Source organism: Entelurus aequoreus, linkage group LG02 (genome assembly GCF_033978785.1).
Source record: "Entelurus aequoreus isolate RoL-2023_Sb linkage group LG02, RoL_Eaeq_v1.1, whole genome shotgun sequence".
In the NCBI taxonomy this organism is placed as follows: domain Eukaryota; kingdom Metazoa; phylum Chordata; class Actinopteri; order Syngnathiformes; family Syngnathidae; genus Entelurus; species Entelurus aequoreus.
In genome coordinates this window covers 10432096-10458486 of record NC_084732.1, presented here as the reverse complement: position 1 = coordinate 10458486, position 26391 = coordinate 10432096, and the positions used below count along the sequence as shown (strand labels likewise).

Sequence of the window (26391 nt, the reverse complement as noted above, 5' to 3'; positions counted from 1 at the left end):
AAATATTCTAAAAATAGCAACAATTCAAAAATCCTTTATAAATATAAATAAAAACCTATCTTTTTTTCTAAATAGTTCAAGAAAGACCACTACAAAAGAGCAATATTTTGCACTGTTATACAATTTAATGAATCAGAAACTAATGACGTAGTGCTGTATTTTACTTCTTTATGTCTTTTTTTCAACCAAAAAGGCTTTACTCTGATTAGGGGGTACTTGAATTAAAAAAAAAATCACAGGGGGTACATTACTGAAAAAAAAGGTAGGGAACCACTGATCTAGAGCCAAACAGTTTAGTTTTGATTGCATGTATTGCTGTTTAAGTTGTTTTGGTAAGTGGAAATCAGAATTAATAATGACTATCCTTTTTGTCAATTTGCTATTGTTTAATTATGTCTCCTGGCTTCATAAGGCTAGTTGTTAAGGGCTGTAGCGCTTCTTGTTGCCTTGGCATGCACTGAACTACCTGCAAAGACAATTGACAGATGCATTTTTATGTAGACACATTTCTTTTGACCCAGCACCCTCTTTAAAACCCTTTTGATTTACAGAAAACACATTAAAGTTTATTCCCTACTGCCAATGTTCATTTCCAGGGTGGAACTTTGCATCTAAATGTCAAGCAAAAGACTCAACCCTGCATGTTGACAGAGAGGTGTGTACACCCATGCATTGTAACGCACCAGGGTGCAGCCTCTGAACAACCAAGAGTTTGTGTAGAAACCGCTTAGATATTGTGTATTTCAGCTGAAAAGAGACATTGAGCTTTCACAAGGAAGACGTCATGTGGACTTGTACTTGCATGGCTGAATGTCATGCTCACATGTTAGACAGCAGGGTGTCCTTGGCATTAGTGATCTTAAGAGAAGGATGATAGACCAACAACAAAAGCGTGGAACACTTACATAAACAAATAAGTAAGGGGAAGCAACAACATATAGAAAATCTGTCTTTGAGCGAATTTTTTTCTCACTAGAAAGCCATTCGCTTGTTTAAAATCATGACCTTTATTTCTGCTGGACACCGTTGTTGCTATGATGTCTCTCTGACTTTCAAAGAGTGTAACATTATGACAGTGACACTGTCTCACGTTGACAAGCCTTGTTATTGTTTTGTCTCCCAAAATAGAGTCGGATCCAGCGTCCAATTCAGTTGTGATGACAGCTACGTTCTTCAAGGATCCAAAAGTATCACCTGTCAGAGAGTGACGGACACACTGGCTGCCTGGAGTGACCACAGGCCCATCTGCAGAAGTAGGTTTTCACGCCTGTCACCTCCATGCAACCTTAATTGATGTCATGATTTACTCTTCTTGACACAGCAAGCTATAAGATTTTAATGAATGTCTTGTCTTTTGCCAGCCAGCCGCAATTAACTTAGAAAATACAAATAGCGATATTGGTATTATATACAAAACCTAAAACCAGTGAAGTTGGCACGTTGTGTAAATCATAAATGACAATTTGCAAATCATTTTCAACGTATATTCAATTGAATACGCTGCAAAGAGAAGGTATTTAGTGTTTGAACTGAGAAACTTAATTTTGTTTGACTTACAATTTAATGGCAGCAACACATTGCAAAAAAGTTGGCACAGGGGCATTTTTACCACTGAGTTACATCGCCTTTTTAAAAAACAAAAAAAAAACAATCTGTAAATGTTTGGGAACTGAGGAGACCAATTTTTTAAGATTTTCAGGTGGAATTATTTCCCATTCTCGCTTGATGTACAGCTCAAGTTGTTCAACAGTCGTATTTTACGCTTCATAATGCGCCACACATTTTCAATGGGAGACAGGTCTGGACTACAGACAGGCCAGTCTAGTACCCGCACTCTTTTACTACGAAGCCACTCTGTTGTAACACGTGCAGAATGTGGCTTGGCATTGTCTTGCTAAAATAAGCAGGGGCGTGAAAAAGACGTTGCCTGGATGAGAACATATGTTGCTCCAAAACCTGTATGTACCTTTCAGCATTAATGATGCCTTCACAGATGTGTAAGTTACCCATGCCTTGGGAACTTAAACACCCCCATACCATCACAGATGCTGGCTTTTGAACTTTGCTCCTATAACAGTCTGGATGTTACTTTTCCACTTTGGTCCGGAGGACACAACGTCAACAGTTTCCAAAAACATTTTGAAATGTGGACTCGTCAGACCACAGACCACTTTTCCACTGTGCATCAGTCCATCTTACCGGTACATGAGCTCGGGCCCAGCGAAGCCGGCGGTGTTTCTGGGTGTTGTTGATAAATGGCTTTCGCTTTGCACATACAGATGTAGCGACCAACTGTAGTTACTGACAGTGGTTTTCTGAAGTGTTCCTCAGCCCATGTGGTGATATCATTTACACACTGATGTCGTTTTTTTATGCAGTACCGCCTGAGCGATCGAAAGTCACGGGCATTCAATGTTGGTTTTCGGTCTTGCCGCTTACGTGCAGTGATTTCTCCAGAACCTTTTGATGATATTACGGACTGTAGATGGTGAAACCCCTGAGTTCCTTGCAATAGCTTGTTGAGAAATGTTGTTCTTAAACTGTTCGACAATTTGCTCACGCATTTGTTTTCAAAGTGGTGACCCTCGCCCCATCCATGTTTGTGAATGACTGAGCATTTCATGGAAGCTGCTTTTATACCCAATCATGGCACCCACCTGTTCCCAATTAGCCTGTTAAAAACATATTTCCTAAATAAAAAAACAAACATCCTAAACAAAAAAATAACACCAGCAGACACCAAAACGCATCTATTAACTTTGTTTTAATCAGCCCCTGAAAGGAGAACTGCACTTGTTTTTGAAACTTTTGAAATCGTTCACAATCATTATGAAAGTCATGATGTGGGGTTGTAATGTATTCTAGCTCGTAAATACACATAAATAAAAGTCAGCTTACAATGGAGCCAATGGGAGGTCCTCTATTCCGCCCATAAAACCCAATAAATAACCATCCAAAAACTGCCAACAGTACCCCATTTACATTTCTTGATTTGAATATTAAACACGTACAGGTATTAGTGATATTGTTATTATAAGCCCTAACGCACACAGACTATTTATAGTGGCACGATGATTACAAGCTTGTGTGCCTTTGTTGATAATATCAACTGGTCAGCTGCATTCTCATTTCCCATCTTGTGGAAGTTTATTGTAGATCATAAATTATGCCGTTTACCTGTATAGTAGAAGGATGAGGACGTAATCCAACAAGTTGGTACACTTTTACAGCCAATATAGACCCGGAATGTCAAAAAACAACACGAAAAGATGCTTATTTTCACCCCGCTTTTCTTCGTGAGGATAATGAGTCATTCGTTTTTAAATGGTAATATAACTCTCCCTCCTGCTCCGGCCCGGCTGCACTAAATGATAATATAAATACATTTAATAAAATCAAATACAAATAAGGCAACAAGAGAAGTATCCTACACTTCTCTTTTGTAAAGTAAATCTGAACAGCCGATATGGGCATCTACATCAACTATATGATTTGCCTGAGAAGCTGGACGGGACAAAAATAAATAAATAAATAAAATAAAAAAATAAAATAAATAAATGGTAATAGAACACGATTCTATCAGTCAGCATCCTAATGACAGCAGACATTGTACAGTAAGATTAATTTATTTTATTTGCACACACAGAAAAACAGATAAAAGAACATTAAACAATTTAACAGAAAAATATGTGAAGACCCTAAGATCTTGTAAAAACACCTGCCCCAAAACGTCACAATTTACACATCAGCATAATAATAATAATATTTACAATAATAATAATAATAATAATAATAATAATAATAATAATAATAATAATAATAATATATTTTTTTTTAAAATACAATACACAAGTTACATGCAATTCATATTATATACAGCAAACATCAATATGATAATGCACTTCAGCACGGTGGACTAGGGGTTAGTTGTTGTCCTCTGTGTTTTTTATACATTTTTGATATTTATTTACTGTTTTAATTGGTTTTACCCTTTAAAATCGTTTTTAATGATATTTATTTTGATATTGTTTTTATATTGGTTTCATATCTATTTATTTTTTGTTTTTATTCAGTCATTGGTGGAGCTAAGGATACTATTTGAATATTGTTTTTAATATTGTTTTTAATATTGTTGTGCAGCAGTTTGGAAACATTTTTGTTGTTTAAATGTGATATATAAATAAAGTGGATTGGATTGGATTGGATTAGTGCATGTGCCTCACAATACGAAGGTCCTGAGTTCAATCCCGGGGTCGGGATCTTTCTGTGTGGAGTTTGCATGTTCTCCCCGTGACTGTGTGGGTTCCCGCCGGGTACTCCGGCTTCCTCCCACCTCCAAAGACATGCACCTGGGGATAGGTTGATTGGCAACACTAAATTGGCCCTAGTGTGTGAATGTGAGTGTGAATGTTGTCTGTCTATCTGTGTTGGCCCTACAATGAGGTGGCGACTTGTCCAGGGTGTACCCCGCCTTCCGCCCGAATGCAGCTGAGATAGGCTCCAGCACCCCCCGCGACCCCAAAAGGGACAAGCGGTACAAAATGGATGGATGGCACTTCAGACATCATGGACTTCAATTGTTTGTTTTTTTTCAAATAAAGTGTTGTTGTAGATACGAAGTGCTTGTGGCATTTTAGGCAGTTTATTCCAAAGAGAGGGGCCTCTGTATTTTGGCGTACATTTCTTAGTTGATGTTCTATATAAATGTAAATGAAATACATGACAGTGTCTTTTTGGGTATAGGTATGTATTCCAGAAGATGTAAAAAAAATACGGAAAACTATTGGTAAATCAACAAACAAATGTACATACTTGTACATAAAAATAGATATACTATATATGTTCACATTAAATATTGTCAAAATACTGTCCTTTTTAAAAGAGGAGCAGATGAATACTGTCTCTTGGAAAAATGCATTGCTCTCAAATAATTATTTTGGATTAGTAAGGTTTTATAAAGGTATGAATGCCAAGTATAGATATAATATGAGACATGTGAATATATTATACTATAGTATAATGTTAACATACAAGAATGATTAATAAAACAACAAACTTTAGTCAAAATACCTATGGATTTCATCATCTTGCGACAGACAAGTTCAGTGTGTTGTTTCCAAGTTAATTTTTCATCATCAATAACTCCTAAAAATTGGTTTGAGACACACAAGCTGACTTTAATGCCATCAATACATAATTTCACCTCTTCTTTACTATAGCTTTTGTGTTTTGTACAGTGTAGGATACTTCTCTTGTTGCCTTACTTGTATTTTGACTTTATTAAATGTATTTATATTATCATTTGGTGCAGCCGGGCCGGAGCAGGAGGGGATAGAAAGAGAGAAAAAGGAAGACAGAGGGGGGAATTGTGGGGACAAGAGGGGGATTAGACAGAGAGACAAAAACAACATCAGCAAACACAACAACAACAACAACAACAACAACAACAGTAGAGCAACATCAGCAAATACGACATGTACAAATATGATGGTAAAAGTAATAGCAAATAAGCAGTTAGCGAAAATTAAAAGAAAAATACAGAAATGAAAATGAGCATTATTACACTAAAAATGGAGCAATATAAATACCAATAGAAATAGTGCTATTGATAATAAACAATACCAATACTTTACCTTTATTATCAACAATACAATTGTTCAAATGCAACAATACATATACATAATGATAACTTGAGATACAAAAGAATGCAGAAAAATGGAGGGGAAAAAAGAGAAGCAACCTACATTAACCTTGTAGATTGTTATAGTAACAATAGGTTAAGCTTTGTCAGTGTGCCATGTGTTATACCCAGTTTACCCTAGGGCAGGGGTGGGCAATTAATTTTTACCGGGGGCCGCATGAGCTACCCGAGCACTGCTGGAGGGCCACATCGACAATATTTCAATTCAATTTTGCTCAATATTATTTTTGATATATACCGTAAGATAAATAATAATAATAATAGTAATACTTCAACATAGTGTGTGTAACAGCATTCCATGACTAATATATATAAATTAACATTAATAATAAATGACAGTAAAATAAGCACACGTATGACTGAGGAGTCATAGTGTAACTTTGTGTGGTGTTTGTGTTGTCCGACTTTTTGTGTGGCCTTAAACGCACCAGTGGTTTAGTGCTATGCGTGTTGGTGACAGATGACAAGTTGGTTTTGGCCTATTTTGTACGACAGAAAATGACTAGTTTTTCGAGATATAATTGTTTTACTCATGTTTTTGGTGTGGTTATGGCCGAATATAAACAGTTTTGTTCAATAAAGTGATCGATATAATTCCTGTCCTCGAAGCATCTCGATAGACGTTACAATAATTGAACGGTGTTCAATTGAACGGTGTTGACGAACACCGTTAGGGCCGCTTGTTGTCACTGTCACTCAAAGTTGCATTGCAAAATTCCATAGAATAAATATGTTTATTTTGTTTATAATTCAGATGGGATTTGATTTGGTGCGCGGCATATACTTGCTGCGCGCAGCGGACGCTTGAGCAGTGCGCAATTGCGCAGGCACGCACCTTAGGTGAGGGGACGTTGCTTTGCAGTCCATGTGTTGTTGAAAACACGGCATTCCTCATCAACTTTTCTCTTTTTGGCGTCTCGGGTGTAAACCGTGCATCACTTGTCGCTGCATGTGCACCTTCACTCGCAGGTTACACACGGACACACGCCCATAAATAATACTTTTCAAAATAAAAGCAGCACAGTTGTATTGCGCGCAGGACATAGATGTTTTTTCAACTTTATTTTGTAATTGCAGTTGTTCACATTCACTCACAATCACGCATACGTCCACACGGAAGTAATACAAATAACGATTTTCAAAACAAAAGCAGCACCGTTGTATTGCACACTCGACATAGATACTTTTTTAAATTTATTTTGTAATTTATAATTGGCCTCACGCGGGCCGGACAGGGACGCACAAAGGGCCGGATGCGCCCCGCGGGCCGCAGAATGCCCAGGTCTGCCCTAGGGCAACAACGTTAATATATGTTTGATGAAACGTGATTATGTGCATGAGTGTATGTGTGCATATGTACTTGTATATGTACAGTTTGTGTATATGTGTGCTTGTACAGTGAATGTATATGTACAGTATGTGTATATGTGTGTACAGCGAATGTATATGTACAGTATGTGTATACAGTATGTGTGTTTGAACAGTGAATGTATATGTACAGTATGTGTATATGTGTGTTTGTACAGTGAATGTATATGTACAGTATATGTATGTGTGTGTTTGTACAGTGAATGTATATGTGTAGTATTAGTTAAAGTTAAAGTACCAATGATTGTCACACACACACTGGCAAGCCAACGCCAGCCAGCCCTCACAACTCCACAAGCGCACAGATACCAGCCACAGTCCCCCAACCACTCCAACCCAACACAGCGACGCCAACCGCCGGCAGTACCACCGCAACCATCACCACCACCGCCCGTCCGCAGTACAAACACCCGCGGCCGCCGAAACCGAAACAAAAAAAAAAGCGACCTACCCCGTAAACCATAACAACGCACACCCCCAGCTACCACAGAGGCCGCCAACCCACCTACCCCAACTCATCCACATACAGGCCAATCGATCCACCGGACATCCACACCCATACACACACCTACACATTCATACACACATACACATATACATACATATATGTATATACACATACATACACATACACACATGCATGCATATACATATACACATACACACACACACACACACACATATATACACCTACATACATATACATATGCACACATATACACACACATACATACACCAAAACAAAACAAAAACAACAAAAAACAAAAACAAAAAAAAAAAAAATAAATAAAAATAAATAAAAATAAATAAAAATAAAAATAAAAATAATAATAATAATAATAAATAAAATAAAATAAACCCTTTAAATAAAATAAAATAAAAATAAACATGAGGCCTGGTTGCCAACAGTCTCCAGCGCCACCAAACCCCGCAGCCTTACCCGCACGTCCAGGCCCCCCCGCCCACCACCCACCAGGCACCCCATCCGGCAAAAAGCCATAACATATTGTTCTCTTTCATGAAGATAACTTTATAGCCATTTTAAAACAACATTTTCAAGCCCTTTTTTTTTTTTATTCGGTTAGAATAATTTTTTAAATTGACAATATCAAAAGCCTTGGATTTAGATCACAAGAGTATATTTCTTGTGATCTAAACCGATTGCAATCCTATCAACAAATTGCCACAGCGCCATTTCTGTTGACATATTTTCTCTAAAACCGTACTGATTAATATACAAAATACAGTTATCAAACAAATGTTTTATAATTCTTGTATAAACTATTTCTTCCAGCGCTTTAGAAAAGACAGGTAACACAGACATAGGCAGATAGTTATTGAATATACTAGCATCCCCAGTTTTATACAAAGGTGTTACTTTGGCTACTTTTACATCGATTCGTACGACACCTGTTAAGAGACAGAGAGAGAAAATGTGTAAGGGGTTCAATAATGGAGGAAGCAACTTGTTTTACAAGACTGACACTTATGTCATCGTGGCCTGGAGCAACACCTTTAATTTCCAGTTGCATTTGAAGTACTTCATTTGGAGTAGTAGGGTCAAACACATCCAGTGTGCATTTATACACATTTTTTTTGTACTTTTCTGAGTAATATTTTTTCTTGGCATCTTTTAGTATTTTAATAAACTGATTTTTATATTATAATAAAAAAAATAAGACATTTGTTATATAACTTATTTGTAGTAATGGAAGATTTTTAAGTAGCTGATAGATCCATCGTTTTGAAATTCTGCTTTTAAATTTATTTTTGATTTATATAAACTGAAAACATTAATCAAACAAAGCAATACATATATGCATAAATGTTTGGTAAGCCATCTCAGCATTGTGATGTTTGAAAACTTCATCCAATGACGCATTTGCCAATTAGATTTTCACGGGTTCCCCTTTTTTCTTAAATTCACGACATTTCATTTCAACTTCAGTTTTTCTTTGTGAAATATTTGTACAAAACTGAAATACTGGAAGATGATCTGTAAGCATTAAACCAGAAAAGATTTAATTAAATAAATATATATTTAAAATATTATCAAATCAAGTTGCAGATGAGTTTATCCTTGTTGGTCTATTAATTAGTGGATAAAAAAAAATATATATATATACATTGAATTTAGAAAATCAACTGAAGAACTTGATTCCTCTTTCAAAAGGTCAATATTAAAATCCCCAAGAAGAATACAAGCCTTATTTTTGACACTAATCATCTCCAAAGTGGATGACAGTGCTTCAATAAAGATACTTTATTGTCACTATCAGATGGGCGATACATACACCCAATAATCAGTCTTCCCTCCAAAATTACTGCAATTTTGAATTTCTACCAACATTGATTCTACCTCACTTTTGCTTAAATGAACACTAAGATCCTTATTTTCAACAAATGTAAACTCCTTATTTATATAAATAGAAACTACACCACCCGTCTTATTTGTCCGACATACATGTACAGCATTATACTGAGGTAATGAGTAAAGTTGTGCAATATCATCGTTAAGTCAGGTTTCAGATAAAGCAAGCACATCAAATTTATTTTATAAGGTTGATAAACTTGATGAATATATCAAATTTTGGGGTAAACTACGTGTATTTAGATGTTAACTGGAAAAAGTATATTGACACAGATTTTCATTTTTGATTAAGGTATTGAACTCAGATTCATTGTAATAATTACAAGTATCTTTTGACCTTAAACTGAGACATTTTTTTTAATCAGGATCAACAGATTCATTATACGACCTCTGTTAATCATCAGCCTCTTTGACGGCCACGTCTGGCCCATGTGCTTGGAACACAAGAAAAGCATTGTGATGTCTTACTATGTTTGGCGCTCATGAGGTATGCAGTGAGTAGACATCAGTGATGTAGTTGAAAATGAATGTGAACATCGTGATCCGTTTTTTAACTTAATGCGCCGCATAATCCTAAGATGATAAAAATTTGTAAATATTAAATGTTATTATAAATGTGCCTGTTTACATTACATATATACTCACATAATTTATATAAAACCTTGATGGAGGTGTTTAGATATTATTTTAAGGGCTTTTATAGGCAGAATAGAGCGGCTCCCATAGGCTGCATTGTAAGCGGACTTTTGATCGCATTTATTTAATATTTAGAATGCATAATAAAAGAAAAAACATATATGTTCTTGTTTTACATAAGGATTGTGAATGATAGGCACAATTTAAAAAAAAATGCAGTTCCCATTTAAGCATGCATGTTTTTGTGGCCCTAAACACAATTTTGTTTGTGGCCCAATTTCGGTCTTTAATATTGCTCATGTACCTTAGGTAGGGGATTTCTGTGCAACTGCCAGTTTGCACGCACATTTTAGACATGCTAAATAAAGATGCAAAACGTCTCCCACACTACAATGTTAGTCTTGATAAATCATACTCTGTGCTAAATAATTAAATAAATGTACAGCATATATTCTGCCTATTAATGAAGACATACACGCTCAACAGATTGCTTGTTTTGCACACTTAAGAGACACAATACTCTGCGGACAAGTTTAGTAGATCAGCTTTGTATGTGCTATCAAGTTTGCGCGCGTATTGCGCGCAAACCTTTATTCGACCTGGCCATTAGTATACTTTTCTTCGCCAAGGAGCAGAAAGAACACTTTTATATAAATCTGCCTTTGCAAATACAATGCTCAGTTTTGATTGACTATATCAGAGAATAAATTATTCGATTATCATTGTGGTTGTAGTTTCCAGCATCATATAACTAAATATTAGAAACAACTCACAGACCAGACTAATCCATTATAAGCAATATGTTTAAATGAACCTTTGTGTTATCTTTGTACAAAGGCAATTATTGATACAGCTTTTGGATTAAATAACAGTTTGAAAATGTACCTATTGACCTAATGTGTGTATACATTGCAAAGTAGCTAACAGATTAACATTGCTTTCCAACTCATTTATTGTAAGCATTGACACTTTCGTGAATTTAACCTTATGACTGACATTGACATATCGGGCGTTTTATTTCTCCCCCTGTATCATAGAGACATGATATCTTTTACATTCGTTGTGTGATGATGACTGCAGTACACTGGTGGCTGTGTGAGTGTCATAGCAATGATGCAGGGATACTCACTGCCCACATACTTGCTGACAATACTGTTGCCTTCATTGCTCTACAAAGAAAAGGCAGACAGCTGGCATATACAACACAAAGCACACCCACAACACACACACACACACACACACACACACACACACACACACACACACACACACACACACACACACACACACGCCTGCATTGACAGCATGTATCCAAAGGATGGTGTCACACACCTCTGCAGCAGTCTTTGCCTTGAGCTATGGGTGTGTTTGACGGACAGGCCGTCCCTGTGCTCAGACACATACTGTAAGATCCCTGTCACATTGTATTACACTGCGTGTGTGTTTTTGGGCCTGGTTTGTGTCTCGTCTTAAGTCAGTGTGTGGCTGCTAAGACGCGCCCGCCCTCATGATACCGGCCACTCTTGTCAGGAGGAGACAGAAGAGCTGGAGGGGAAAGTGAGGCAAGGACTGATATGGAACGATATGAGGAATAGTTAATCCTTTCAAAAAAATACCCAAATTCTAAACTTTTGATTGATATTGTACAAAACATTTCCTAACATTGGGCCCCATTCAGCAATAAGTTCCTAACTTTTACTCTTATCTTTCTTCCTAAGTGATTTCCTAAGAGGAGTCCATTCAAATTAATGACGTGTTCTTAAACGGCCAAATTGTTCGCACCTGCTGTTCCTTAAGTTGCTGAATGCCAAATGGTTAGCGTGTGCATGTCTATCATAATTTGCATATAAACATGCCCTTATTTCCCCAATATGCATATGTAAACACCCTTAATTTCGTAATTTGCATAGGTAAACGACCTTAATTCCCCATATGAGGGCACAATTCCGGCGCAAAGCCGAACATCAAACACACGGAGAAAACTCAAACAGATTACAAAAGAGACATTAGTATTATCCCGCGGGGGAAACACATAATGTCAAAACGTAAGTTTAAGAAAGCTGAAGTAGCTCCGAAGCGTTCAAATAAATAGTTGTCACGGGCAAATAGGTCTACATGGTCGTGAAATATGCGCTCCCTCCCCAGGGCACAATCTGCGGCATCTTGCAGTAGCAGCAAAAACATTGCCAATCACTAAAGCTCTTTAAAAACTTCGTAAATGGGCCTAAGAACAAAATGTGTTCTTAAGAACGGTTGCTGAATGGGGCCCAATGTTGGGCAACTGTGTGATATGGAGCATCTCATGAGAGTACTCAACACACAGCCCTTATTATCTAAGTAACTAGCAAAGCATTCCTAAATTGTGTCCAATGACTATTTAGTGTGAGCACCATTGTTATCTAGCACTGCCTTGAATCCCCCGGGACATGGACATCACCAGAGCTGCACTGGTTGTTACTAGAATATTTTTGCACTCTTCTATGATGATAACACGAGTGAAGGTGGTGGATGTCAGACACCTTGCACTCCTCCACCTTACTTCAGTTTAAGGATGCCCCCACAGGTGCTGAATTGGGCTCATGTCTGGAGACAATCTTGGGATACTTCATCACCCTATAAAATAAAATGGTGTGTACTCTGAGTGTTGCGTGTGATCTACTAACACTGCGTGTGCAATTGAAAAGTGGTGCAGACCGCCTTATTTGAATAAAGATTTTGCGTGGAGGCTTTTACCAAGGAGACAGACGATCATTTTCTGCACATTCATGTTATCGTGCTCCTACCTGTGAGTGATGTGATTAAGGCCCTGTTTACACTAAGCCGGATAAGGTTATCCAGGGTAAATCCCACCTAACCTTTTCCGTGTCCACACACAACAATGCCACCATTTAAGACCCCCGACCCCCTCCGTCCGCCGGCACGACGCGACCTAATACGCATGCGCAAAAAATGTGCACGTCATCGTCATCTTCAAGTTCTTAAACTAAATTTAACTTATCTGAACAATATCCAGTGTTGTGGTATTTCAATTTCAATGTTTCTATTGTAGTGAATCACACCTGAGCCATCATAAGTTAATCAAATCTTTATTAGACACGTAAACAATGTGATAAATAACATTTTACATCAATCAAACTAGGGATCTAGATATCTGGTCAGGACACTCATCACTCTTTTGCCTTCACCTTCATTGTCCATTCGTTTTTGGTGACTTTATATACTCTGGACCTAGAAGTTGAGTTGGCGACATACATGGCGGACAATAACTGATACAGTCTGCTTTGCCAGTCCTTAAGCATTTACCGTTTTCTGTATTTAGTATTCCCTCGAAAGCCAGGTAATACAAAGCACACGCTACCTTGTTTATCACATCCACAGGAGCTCGCATTCTTGTTGTCTCTCCTTTGACAAATGGACAAAGTTTTTCGCTAATCGCTTTCTCTTAAGGTATTCATGTGTGATTTCCACAAGCGTCTGTACATGTAGAAGAAGAAGAAACACGGGCATGTCTGGATGACACGCCTTCATATTTCCAGTGGTTAGCTGTGAGTTACGAAACAGCTTTATTATGAAGCTGGCTGTGGCGGGTTCTTTCTGACGACACTTCCTGTGTGGGGCGCGGTCTTTCTGGCGTCACTTCCTCTCCAAACTCAGTTTGTAAATGATCAATGAGTCCATACAAAGCTAAGTGCCGGAGATTCAAGAAATACACGGCGCGCTTACCCGTGTAAAAATTTGTCTGAGGAGGGGGACCTAAAACGATGGTTTAGTGTGGCTGAAACGGGGCTTAGGCTAAATAATTATTCGTTTAAGGGGTTAAGTGACTTAGTGTAGACATGGCCTAAGGACACATCTATAATCTGTAACACCTTTTCTGAATCGCAATCTAGACAACGGAAACATATGCGCACTGACACTTAATTCTGTGCGTGAGGCTGTGGATCGCATCACCAGCGCATTTGTGTGACTGGAATGACTCAAATGTAAGAAAATGTCCAAAGAGAGATGTCTTTTTATGTTGAAGATATAGTAATACATTTCCTAAATTAAAAAAAACTAACAATATTGACAAAATATCAGTGGACTCCAAAAAGTATCAATTTCATTCATTTTAATCAGCCACTTAGGTCCTGTAGCAGCTATAAAAATATAAAAGGAAATTGCGGAATTGACGGTATGTCTAATATTATTTTTACTTCTGACCATCCAAAATGTTGACACTCACACGTAGGACGGAGGATTCTCGTCTGTCCATAGTCTGTCTTTGCAGCGCGGGCACTGATACTGCATCTGTGTGTTTAACTGTCAGTTTGCACGTCCTTCTGACACGTGCTAAATAAAACGCAAAATAGTGCTCGCAAAACGGTGATGAGTGTTGATGAATCACATTGCGGGTGCTAAATAATTATATTTGCATTTTCGCCTTCCAGTTTTGTGGGTGTTTTGGTGATCAGCATATATTTGGCATATTAATGAAGACAGAGACGCAAAATGGATTGCACGCCTTATTCTGCTCACTTAACAGAACGCAATCCACTTTGCACACATTTAGTAGATCAGCTTTGTGTGTGCTATCAAATTTGCATGTGTTTTAGTACACACAAGCTTTAAGTAAATTAGGCCAAAATTAAATAATACATTAATCAAAACTGAGCATAATTATCCTTGAAAGTTTATTTTTCTGATGCAGTTGTATTGAAAGTCATTGAATTGTGCAGTAAACCTTAAGGTTTATGTTTCACTGTTCACTGGCCCATTAATTAATTAATTAATCCAACAATGGCTTCCCCTCGCAATGTTTTTAAGAATAGTACAATGCCTCGCCCAAACCTGTTGAACCTTATCACCAAATGGAGACTGTGTGTGTTTAATTGACATGTTTTGTCAATTGGTTTGGATCCTCCCTTGAACTTTTTGTGCACCGTGTTTTGGAGGCTTTGGTGCGTTCACACAAGCAGACAAAACAAGGATGCACTGCAACTGCTCCACTGAGTGTGTCTGGGGTTGGGCCTCTCCAGGGACTTAAACCCTTGAGCTTTCTCATTCTCCTTTGAGACCTAACTGTTAATTAGAAGCTGATCTCTGGAATGAATAGCCATTAATGTGTTTCTTTGTGCTTGGGTGTGTGCATGTGTGCGTCAGTGTGTGTGTGTGTGTGTGTGTGCGTGTGTGTGCATGCGTGTGTTTGTGAGCCACAGTGTGTTTAAGTTCTCTTTTCTAATTAACAGGCAGAGCAGTCATCCTTAGGTCCTCCTCTTTTTCTCTTTCTTTCTAACCTTTCTGCCCTTTCTACATCACTCACTGCCTCCATCACCTTATTTTCCTTTTCTCCCACTGCCTTTCTGCAGAGGAATGTCTCTCAACATGTCGCTTATAAAGACGGTGTGCAAATGCTTAGATCTGTATATGCACTCTAATGGCACACAGCATTTCATCCATCCATGTTCTACCGCTTGTCCCTGTCAGGGTTGCGGGGGATGCTGGGGCCTATCCCAGCTGCACTCGGGCGGAAGGCGGCGTACACGCTGCACAAGTTGCGACCTCATCGCAGGGCCAACACATATATACAGACAACATTCACACTCACATTCACACACTAGGGCCAATTGATTGTTGCCATTTGTTGCTATATATTTAGTTATATTTACATATATATATATATATATATATATATATATATATATATATATATATATATATATATATATATATATATATATATATATATATATATATATATATATATATATGTATGTATGTATATATGTACGTATATACTGTATGCATGTATATACAGTATGTATGTACAATATATATATTTATGTACATACAATGTATGTTGTAAGAGTTGCGTACTTGTGGTCTCACGGATACACATTCTGGAAGCCAGTTGCGCAGAGTTGACAAAGGTTTTAATGTTTTTACAAGCTCTCAAATAGCTACGTTTTGCTCCAGACTTTGCAGTCTCTCCAATCCTCCCCCTGCTCCTGCACCCGGCCGCTCACTGTTAGAGACAACAAATGATTAGATTAACACTTACCACCTGTGAAATCTATTTACCTGCCAGCTGTGTCTCGCCGTCAGCACATGCCCTGACCCTGCCCTGACCCTGCCCTGCCCGTGCCCGATGGTGCTCGTCCTCAGCACCATGGACAGCGGCGGTGACTTTTGCTCCTGCAGGCAGCACTGGCTACACCTCCCTCCACAAACCTCCACCCCCAGACTTAGGCCGTGCCTACTCCCCCCTGCATGAGAGCGGGAGAGGAAGTCCGCCACGGCCATCTGCGCCCCCGGCCTATGGATCACTCTGAAATTGTAGGGTTGTAAAGCGAGATACCAACGGGTGATCCGCGCGTTGGCATCTTTCATGCGGTGGAGCCACTGGAGGGGTTTGTGGTCCGAGCAGAGGCTGAACGGGCGTCCCAGCAGGTAGTACCGGAAGGCCCCGACCGCCCACCGGATGGCGAGGCACTCTCTCTCCACTGTGCTATATCTGGCCTCTCTTTCTAATAATTTTTTGCTGATGTACAGGACCGGGTGGTCGGTGCCCCCCCTCTGCTGGGATAAAAAAGTTCCCAGCCCTCTGCCCGACACGTCCGCCTGTAAAAAAAATGGGATAGAAAAATCTGGCATGTGCAGTACCGGCTCCTTGCAAAGTGCTTTCCTCACCTTCTCGAATGCCTGATGACACTGCTCTGTCCACTGGACCAGATCTGGAGCACCTTTTTGGGTGAGGTCAGTTAGTGGGCTGGTCAGGTCTGCAAACCAGGGGACGAACCTCCGGTAGTAGCCCACCAGCCCTAAAAACTGCCTCACCTCCTTTTTCGTCTTCGGGGTCGGGCAGACCGCAACTGCCGCGGGGAACCTCCGGACCCAGCTCCTCGCTCTCTGCTATCGCCGTCACCATGGAGACAGGCTCCACCTCCCTCCAACCTTTTAGTAGGTTGAGGTGGTATATTTGGGTTGCCCCGCCCCGGTCAGACCGCCTGACCTCATAATCCACGTCACCTATTCGTTGTGTGACCACAAAGGGTCCTTGCTACTTCGCGAGTAATTTGGAGCGTCACCGCTGAGAACAGCGCGGCTATTCCCTTTCCCTACCGGTTGTTAACGCACCCCTGCGCACTGCTTTACTAACCTGTTAAACCCCGGCCAATTAGTTCCCAAGATTAAGGGGTGCGTTAGGCGCAAATTTACAGCCACCTTCACCTTATATTTTTCCCCCTTGCACAAAATTTCCACCGGCACGATAGTACTGAACATCCCATGCACACATTTAACCCACACCCGTGTAACCTTTCTCAGCACCCCGGGTCGAACCAGGTTCTGGTGGATCATGGACTGCTCGCAGCCCGAATCCACCATCGCCCGGTGTGTACTCCCTTATATCTTTACCGGTACATAGTACGTCTCTCCTGGCCCGGGGGAGGGCGCCGAAGGGTCGACAACCCAGATCACCTGTCCCACCTCCATGTTTGGACATTCCTGCTGCAGGTGTCCAAGCCGCCCACACCTCCAGCACGCCTGCCCAGGCATTCGAGGAGCCATTTGTGGGGGAAACACAGCGTCAGTAGCGGCCGGGACCTGAGGAGGAGAAAACACAGTCGGATTGTTCCGAGGCCTCGGCCACTGCTGAGCTCCCTCGGCCGGCGGCGCACGGAACTGGACGCTCCATTGCCTCCGCGGCCTACTCCTTCTTTTTCTCCCGATGGACCGCCAGGTGGTCCCCAGCCAACGCCACCGCCTCTGCCAAGTCCTGAGGACGGTGGTAGCGGACCCATGCGGATGTCCACGCCGAGATTGCCCCCAGGAATCTGTTCCAATACTTCATGGACTTGCCCGGGTTGCAGTCATCACGTCGCTGTGTCCCTTAATTGCTGGCCCAGGGCGAAAGGCCACTCCTCCAGGCCGAGCCGCATTGCCCGTAACCGGCGCCTGTGGTCCTCTTTGGACCCTCCCGTCTGGTCCAGTACCACCCATCTCAGGTTCCGGTACCTCACCTGGGAAGCTGGTGGTAGGCTGAGTGCCGCTCGCTGGGCTTCTCCCGCCAGCAGCGTTAGCAGTCGTACTGCCCATTCCTCTTTAGGCCACGCGCATGCTCCCGCTGTGGCCTCGAACATGTCCAAAAAAGTCTGTGGGTCCTCTGTCTCCGCCATTCGGTGCATCCCCACGGCCGCCAATGTTGGCTGCGCTGCCGCGGGTACCCCCGCTCCGGTCCTCTCTATTAGTGCTCGCAGGATTTCGCTCCGCTGAGCAATACGCCCCTGCATGGCCTCCATCTGCCGGTGGTTTGCTGTGGACACCTCCGCCAAGAGCTGCCCCAATGCCTCTATCGGGCTTGGTGTTGACATTGTTCCTCTTTTTTTTTCGATTGGGTGCCAGATGTAAGAGTTGCATACCTGCGGTCTCACGGATACATACGCTGGAAGCCAGTTGCGCAGAGTTGACAAATGTTTCAATGTTTTTACAAGCTCTCAAATAGCTACGTTTTGCTCCAGACTTTGCAGTCTCTCCAATCCTCCCCCTAAAGACAACAGATGATTAGATTAACACGTGCCACATGTGAAATCTAATCACCTGCCAGCTGTGTCTCGCCGTCAGCACATGCCCCGCCCCTGCCCAATGGTGCTCGTCCTCAGCAACATGGACAGCGGCGGTGACTTTTGCTCCTGCAGGCAGCGCTGGCTACACCTCCCTCCACATACAGGTATGTATATATATATATATATGTATCTGTATGTTTGTTTATATATATATATATATATATATATATATATATATATATATATATATACATATATATATATATATATATATATATATATATATATATATATATATATATATATATATATATATATATATATATATATATATGTGTGTATGTATATATATATATATATAAACAAACTGATATATATATATATATATATATATATATATATATATATATATATATATATATATATATATATATATATATATATATATATATATATATATACACATATATATATATACACATGTATGTGTGTATATATACAAACATACACATACATATATATTAAATATACATACGTATATGTGTTAGGCTGGACAGTTAATCCAATTTCGATTTCGGCTTCTTACAATTCTGAAAATAAAATGATTAAAAAAAAAAAGATTAATGGGCTGCGCAACATGCATGCAAATTCCAGAGCTTGTGACGGTGAAATAGATGAGTGAATGAGTGAAAAAAAGAGCATGTCTACTAGAAGTTTGGGATGTCACCATGGTTGCTACTTTTAATATGATACAGTGCTAGTATGCCTTATTAATAATCCCTAAACTCAATAAAACAGGTAAGGCATGATTATCGCGTTCACGTAACTGCAGACGGAGTCACAGAATTGGCCAATAAAAAGGAATCCGCTGATAAACGCAAAATAATATCAGGGAAATTCCCATGTAATAATTGACAATGTATGTCAAATTTTGTCATTGTGAGGAGAAGAATCATTTGTTTGGGAATATAATGTGTACGGTAGCGCTCATTCACCCCCGACACATCCCTCTTTTACAGTATGTCCTTGGGTCCCATTTTTTTAGGAACGCTAATACAAAAACTCACAATAATGTCTGATTGAATGCTAAAAAAGTTATGACAGACCACCTAAAAAAAAAAGAACGGAATGTTACTCCTTTTTTTTTAACTGAATGAGACACCTAAAATGTACAAAGCCCGTTTCCATATCAGTTGGGAAATTGTGTTAGATGTAAATATAAACGGAATACAATGATTTGAAAATCATTTTCAACCCATATTCAGTTGAATATGCTACAAAGACAACATATTTGATGTTCAAACTGATAAAAACATTTTTTTTGCAAATAATCATTAACTTTAGAATTTGATGCCAGCAACACGTGACAAAGAAGTTGGGAAAGGTGGCAATAAATACTGATAAAGTTGAGGAATGCTCATCAAACACTTATTTGGAACATCCCACAGGTGAACAGGCAGGATGGGAACAGGTGGGTGCCATGATTGGGTATAAAAGTAGATTCCATGAAATGCTCAGTCATTCACAACCAAGGATGGGGCGAGGGTCACCACTTTGTCAACAAATGCATGAGCAAATTGTTGAACAGTTTAAGAAAAACCTTTCTCAACCAGCTATTGCAAGGAATTTAGGGATTTCACCATCTACGGTCCGTAGTATCATCAAAGGGTTCAGAGAATCTGGAGAAATCACTGCACGTAAGCAGCTAAGCCCGTGACCTTCGATCCCTCAGGCTGTACTGCATCAACAAGCGACATCAGTGTGTAAAGGATATCACCACATGGGGTCAGGAACACTTCAGAAACCCACTGTCAGTAACTACAGTTGGTCGCTACATCTGTAAGTTAAAGTTAAAACTATCCTATGCAAGGTGAAAACCGTTTATCAACAACACCCAGAAACGCCGTCGGCTTTGCTGGGCCTCAGCTCATCTAAGATGGACTGATACAAAGTGGAAAAGTGTTCGGTGGTCTGACGAGTCCACATTTCAAATTGTTTTTGGAAACTGTGGACGTCGTGTCCTCCGGACCAAAGAGGTTAGAACCATCCGGATTATAGGCGCAAAGTTGAAAAGCCAACATCTGTGATGGTATGGGGGTGTATTAGTGCCCAAGACATGGGTAACTTACACATCTGTGAAGGCGCCATTAATGCTGAAAGGTACATACAGGTTTTGGAGCAACATATATTACCATCCAAGCAACGTTACCATAGACGCCCCTGCTTTTTTCAGCAAGACAATGCCAAGCCACGTGTTACATCAACGTGGCTTCACAGTAAAAGAGTGCGGGTACTAGACTGGCCTGCCTGTAGTCCAGACCTGTCTCCCATTGAAAATGTGTGGCGCATTACGAAGCTTAAAATACCACAACGGAGACCCCCGGACTGTTGAACAACTTAAGCTGTACATCAAGCAAGAATGGGAAAGAATTCCACCTGAGAAGCTTGAAAAATGTGTCTCCTCAGTTCCCAAACGTTTACTGAGTGTTGTTAAAACGAAAGGCCATGTAACACAGTGGTGAACATGCCCTTTCCCAACTACTTTGGCACGTGTTGCAGCCATGAAATTCTAAGTTAATTATTATTTGCAAAAAAATACAATAAAGTTTATGAGTTTGAAGATCAAATATCTTGTATTTGCAGTGCATTCAATTGAATATGGGTTGAAAAGGATTTGCAAATCATTGTATTCCGTTTATATTTACATCTAACACAATTTCCCAACTCATATAGAAACGGGGTTTGTACATTAAAGTAAAGAATGTGGGATTTACAATAACAACTATAAATGATATAAGGCTGAATATTAGCAACATATAAAAGTCACTCTTCTTTTACTTCTCAGACCAATTCTTCTTTTAACATCTTGTACAATTAAGCAAAAGTTAACAAAAATGCAACAAAAACGTCGAAATATGAACACAAAGGGTGAAAAACGCATCTGATATAATATAATTTTGCTGCAAAACTTTGTCGGAAAAATCTGCTTCTGCGTCTGTCCCTGACACCAGTGTCTCGGGCTGGCAGCTCTCTAAATAAACTCTGCCCACACTGGTTGGTGCCTCTTCTGCCTTGAGTGGCTGTGAAGTGGATTACTGTAATAACTTGTACAACACTCAAAACCGCAAATTACAGCCATTGAAATACTTCATATAGTTCAAGACATACGGTAATTTGAAAACAGCACTGCACATCATAATGGTGGCTATAGTTTCGATGTTAAAGTTCTAAAAAGAATAATTGGGAAACATCCTGCACGCCACATTAAAAATCTTAATGGCCAGTATTTTGCCCAGGTCTGCTCTATACTGTATGTGTTCCTAATGATCAACTCTGAAATATGTTTTTCCTATTTTCAAACTAATAGACTACTAGCTAGATAAAGTACAGTAGTACCTAAACTTGTGTGCTTAATTGGCTCTGTGACAGAGCTCTGCACTGAAAACACTTGTATCTCAAGTCAACATCACCCAGTGAAATTAATTCAAATCAATTTATTTGGTGCTTGTTCCCCCACCCCCAAAACATCACCATTTTAACAGGGAGCAAAAAAGAAACACACACTCCTACAAATCTTATACGGTAGTTTTATGAAGTAATGTTACAATAATATACAGCATTTATCTTAGAGAGCGAATTTCTACAGTATTCTTCTATAGCTGCTTCGGCACCAACCACCTGCAGCTTTTTCATATTTTCATGGATACATGTCGAGCTTTTAGATATTATTTTAACGTCCCCTGCTGGCGTAATCAAAGTCTTGTATTTGTTAAAGCTGTCAATTACATTTGAATAACATCTGATAAAGTTTACTTGATTGACAGGTCTGAATTTTTTTCACAATTAATTTGAATGCAAATAGTCCAACTTTTTGAGGCCAAGTTTAAACCACAGAAGTCCTTTTTCAACTCTCTATATCTTTGTTTCTGTTTCTGTATTACCATATGAATAGTTGTAAAACCTTGTCTGTTTCTTATCTTCCAATGTAGCACGTACCTGTGGTAGCAACCTACGGGGGCCCAGAGGGATCATAACATCTCCCAACTATCCTGTTCAATATGAGAACAATGCTCACTGCGTTTGGGTCATCACTACATTGGACTCTACAAAGGTAAGTGTCATCCCAATCTTTTCTGGCTTTAGAACTTTTTAATCATCTGTGTATCAGCATTAGAAAGAGGCTGTTCTCTCCTTATACATTTAGAGTATTTTTGTCTTTAAATTCTCCTTCTGTGCTGTGCTGGGTTGTATTGGGATGGACGCTTATTTATTTATAGTCATTGAATTGCGTATAACTTCTTTCAGCCTATTGACACTGCAGCCCAATTGGTGTTTAATCATGCTCCTCCATTACAGCAGAGATGTTCTCATTAACCACATTACTTCTTCAAATAGTATTCAGTTTGCCTTGGTCTGTCTTTTCTCCTCCTTAGGTTGAAAGGGCATCAGTCCAATCATCCCATTGGCCATTGTTATTCCCATGTAATGCTCTATACAACTGAGAACTTTAGCTCTAATCTTAATGGATGTAGTGTTTGTTGTAGACCTGTATGTGTATCAGCGTTGTCTCGATACCAATTGTTTGGTACCGGGACCGATACCAAAATGTATTTCAATATTTTTTTATATTTTTCGAAATAGAGAGGACTGTCATGATCTGTTGTATCAGTTCAAGCTTTATCCTGAGTTTCTTAACTCTGACCTACTCAGTGGCCTAATGGTTAGAGTGTCCGCTCTGAGGTCGTAGGTTGTGAGTTCAAACCCTGGCCGAGTCATACCAAAGACTATAAAAATGGGACCCATTACCTCCCTGCTTGGCACTCAGCATCAAGGGTTGGAATTGGGGGTGGAATCACCAAAAATGCTTCCCGGGCGTGGCCATCGCTGCTGTCCACTGTTCCCCTCACCTCCCAGGGGGTGAACAAGGGGATGGGTCAAATGCCACACCTAGTGTGTGTGTGACAATCATTGGTAATTGAACCTTAACTTTGGTATTTTTCTGTGTGTAGTTTTAGTTCCTGTCTTGCGCTCTTGTTTTGTGGTTTTTCACTTCCTGTTTTGTCCTTTCCAGCAGCAGCTTTAAGCCAGCCTTTGATCACTTTTCACAATACCTCACCTGTTTTTTTATTGGTAATTAGCACTATATAAGTTGAGTTTGAGACGCCAGTTGGTTGTCGGGACATTATTCACTGGTCACTGTTGATGATTCTTTCCGTGCTGAGATCAAGTATGCACGTACTTTATGGACGCGGTCTGCTTCACATTCTTTGTAAGTGTTTTTGCTGTGTTCCAGCATTTTGTTTTGTTTTCCTTATAGTCTACCCAGTCAGAGCACTTCCCTGTTGCTCTCGCATTTTGTTTGTTTAATCATTAAATACCCTTTTTGTCCTGCACGCTGCCTCCTCGTTCGTCTGCACTTAAAATCACTGCAACCTTGTTGTCTTACACGACACACCCTTGACAAGGGCTACAAAAAAGAGGAAAGACTGCCTAGGAAGATCCATGACCGAGAAAGCCCTTGTATGGGTGCTGGTGGTTCAGGGGTGGATATGTCACAGCTTGGGCCAAAGTTTGGAGTTAGACTGAAGAGAAGATGATGGATGACTTTCTTGGTGAATACATCTTTAGGGCTTGATCATCCTTCTCTTTTTGTCCGCACACTTCTTTGCATCGACATGACAGCTGTGCCAAAGACATCCCGGGGTGTTATTGGGGTGTCAAGGAGAATCTCCTTCTTGGTTGACAGGGAAGTGAGGTGCAGCCACCAGGCTTTTTTTTTTCATTCTTGCACGAAAGACCACAAAAGAACTTGTGCAATATTTGACAGAACACCTATTGGGAGTGAGTCACATGGTCCACTGTCTGCTCCATTCTCAGTAGCATTGGGATTGTTTGGTGGACTTGGTATTAAGAGCCCCTCTAATGATGACAACTTTAGCACTTATTTTATAGTTCTAGACCAAAAAAATTATAAATGATAAATTTCCCCCCAAAATACTCAGTGGTGATTTTTTTCTAACCAGTTTCAGCACATTTTGGAACGCCCACTTTTTAGCTCCAAAATGTGGGCGGGCCTGCATCAGCCTGCTCACGTCATCTACAGCAGTGGTCCCCAACCACCGGGCCGCGGCCCGGTACCGGTCCGTGGATCGATTGGTACCGGGCCGCACAAGAAATAAAAAGTAAAAAAAAACATTTTATTTTTATTTTTATTAAATCAACATAAAAAACACAAGATACACTTACAATTAGTGCACCAATCAAAAAAAAAAACCTCCCCCTTTTACACTCATTCACACTAATTCGCACAGAAGGGTTGTTTCTTTCTGTTATTAGTTATTAATATTTCTGGTTCCTACATTATATATCAAAATAGATATCAATACAGTCTGCAGTACGTAAGCACGCTTGATTGTATTTTTTTATGACACAATATATATATATATATTTATATATATATTTATATATATATAATATATATATATTTTTTTTTAAATCAAAACCAACCAAAATGCAATCCTGAAAATCAGGACTACACTCGAGAGGACAGTCAGAACCTGCGGCAAAACAAAGAAAGCAGAGAAAAAGAACATACAATTATTGTATTTTTTAAACTATAGAGCGCCCCGGTATATTAGCTGCACCCATCAAAATTTAGGGAAAATAAAAATACGATATATATTTTTTTCTAATATTAGCTGCACAGGACAAACGGTGTCTGTAACACAGCGGTAAAACGGCTGCTCAAACAAAACAGAAGTCACAGTGACATCTTGGTGAGTTTACTGAGGAATTTGTGAAAATTAAACAATACAAAAAGAATGCCGTTGTAAGTTAATAATAGTACATAGACACTTGTAAATGTGTTAGCATATTAGCTAATGCTAACAACGGTAGCGTCATTACATTACAATAGCTCATAAAAAATATGCATGAAAACATTCCTACAGACATCACACATGAGATGGTTTAGTAAGTATAAACAGTTTTAATCATACTGTAAAACTTACAAACGATGCTTAGAGTGATGAATAAAGAATCCATACGAGTAAAAATGCTATGGACAGCTAGAAGACTGAACGGCACTTTACTTCCAGTAACTTCAAAGCTCTAAATGGAAGGACACTGAAGCACCTGAAGTAGGCGAACTTGTAAAAAAAAATGGCACCATTACACAAAAAAGCACACCTTCTCAGTGCATGAGCTTGTATTTTATTTTTTTAAACAATTTTTATTATGGCCGTCTGCAATGAAAAATCCATGAATGACCGGCACCGTTTCATAAGCCGCAGGGATCAAAGTGTAGGAATAAAGTAGTGGCTTATTGTCCGGAAATTACTGTATATTTTGCATCGTCTTTTACTAATGTTTTCCTGAAAGGGCATGATGAAACTCAGGATATTGTGTCAATGAAAGAGGAGATGGAAGAGCAGGAGAATCCAGAAATGGAGATTATTTTACATTTCTTGTTCGTTCATAATGTTAACCATGTTGGTTTTGAAGTAATCATGGTTTAGAAAGACACAAAACATGCAATTAAGTGTTAAAAATAATAGTTTCACATTCATTTATTCACACTGTCTATGCGGGGAAATGGGCTCCACTTATGTAGATGACGTCACACCAAGAGGGTGCAACATGTCAATTTCTGGCAACCGAAAGGGGGCGTTCCAAGTACAGTTAGTTATCTACACATTACACAAAAACTAATTAACAGTATAAGAAATGACTACCAGATTCATTTTCAGAAAATGTGTTAGTAAAATGTTGGT

At 39.6% G+C, this 26391-nt stretch overlaps 1 protein-coding gene across 1 annotated transcript in view; it reads left to right on the top strand.

Moving 5' to 3' along the window:
• The first annotated feature begins 1051 nt into the window (after positions 1 to 1051).
• The window catches only part of LOC133630056 (CUB and sushi domain-containing protein 1-like), a 426532-nt gene continuing 401192 nt past the window's right edge, over positions 1052 to 26391 (top strand). Inside the window, exons 1-2 of the mRNA XM_062021303.1 lie at positions 1052 to 1253; positions 22609 to 22730. Coding sequence (XP_061877287.1) covers positions 1070 to 1253; positions 22609 to 22730 — 306 coding nt within the window. The 5' untranslated portion in view covers positions 1052 to 1069. The remainder of the gene's footprint in view (positions 1254 to 22608; positions 22731 to 26391) is intronic.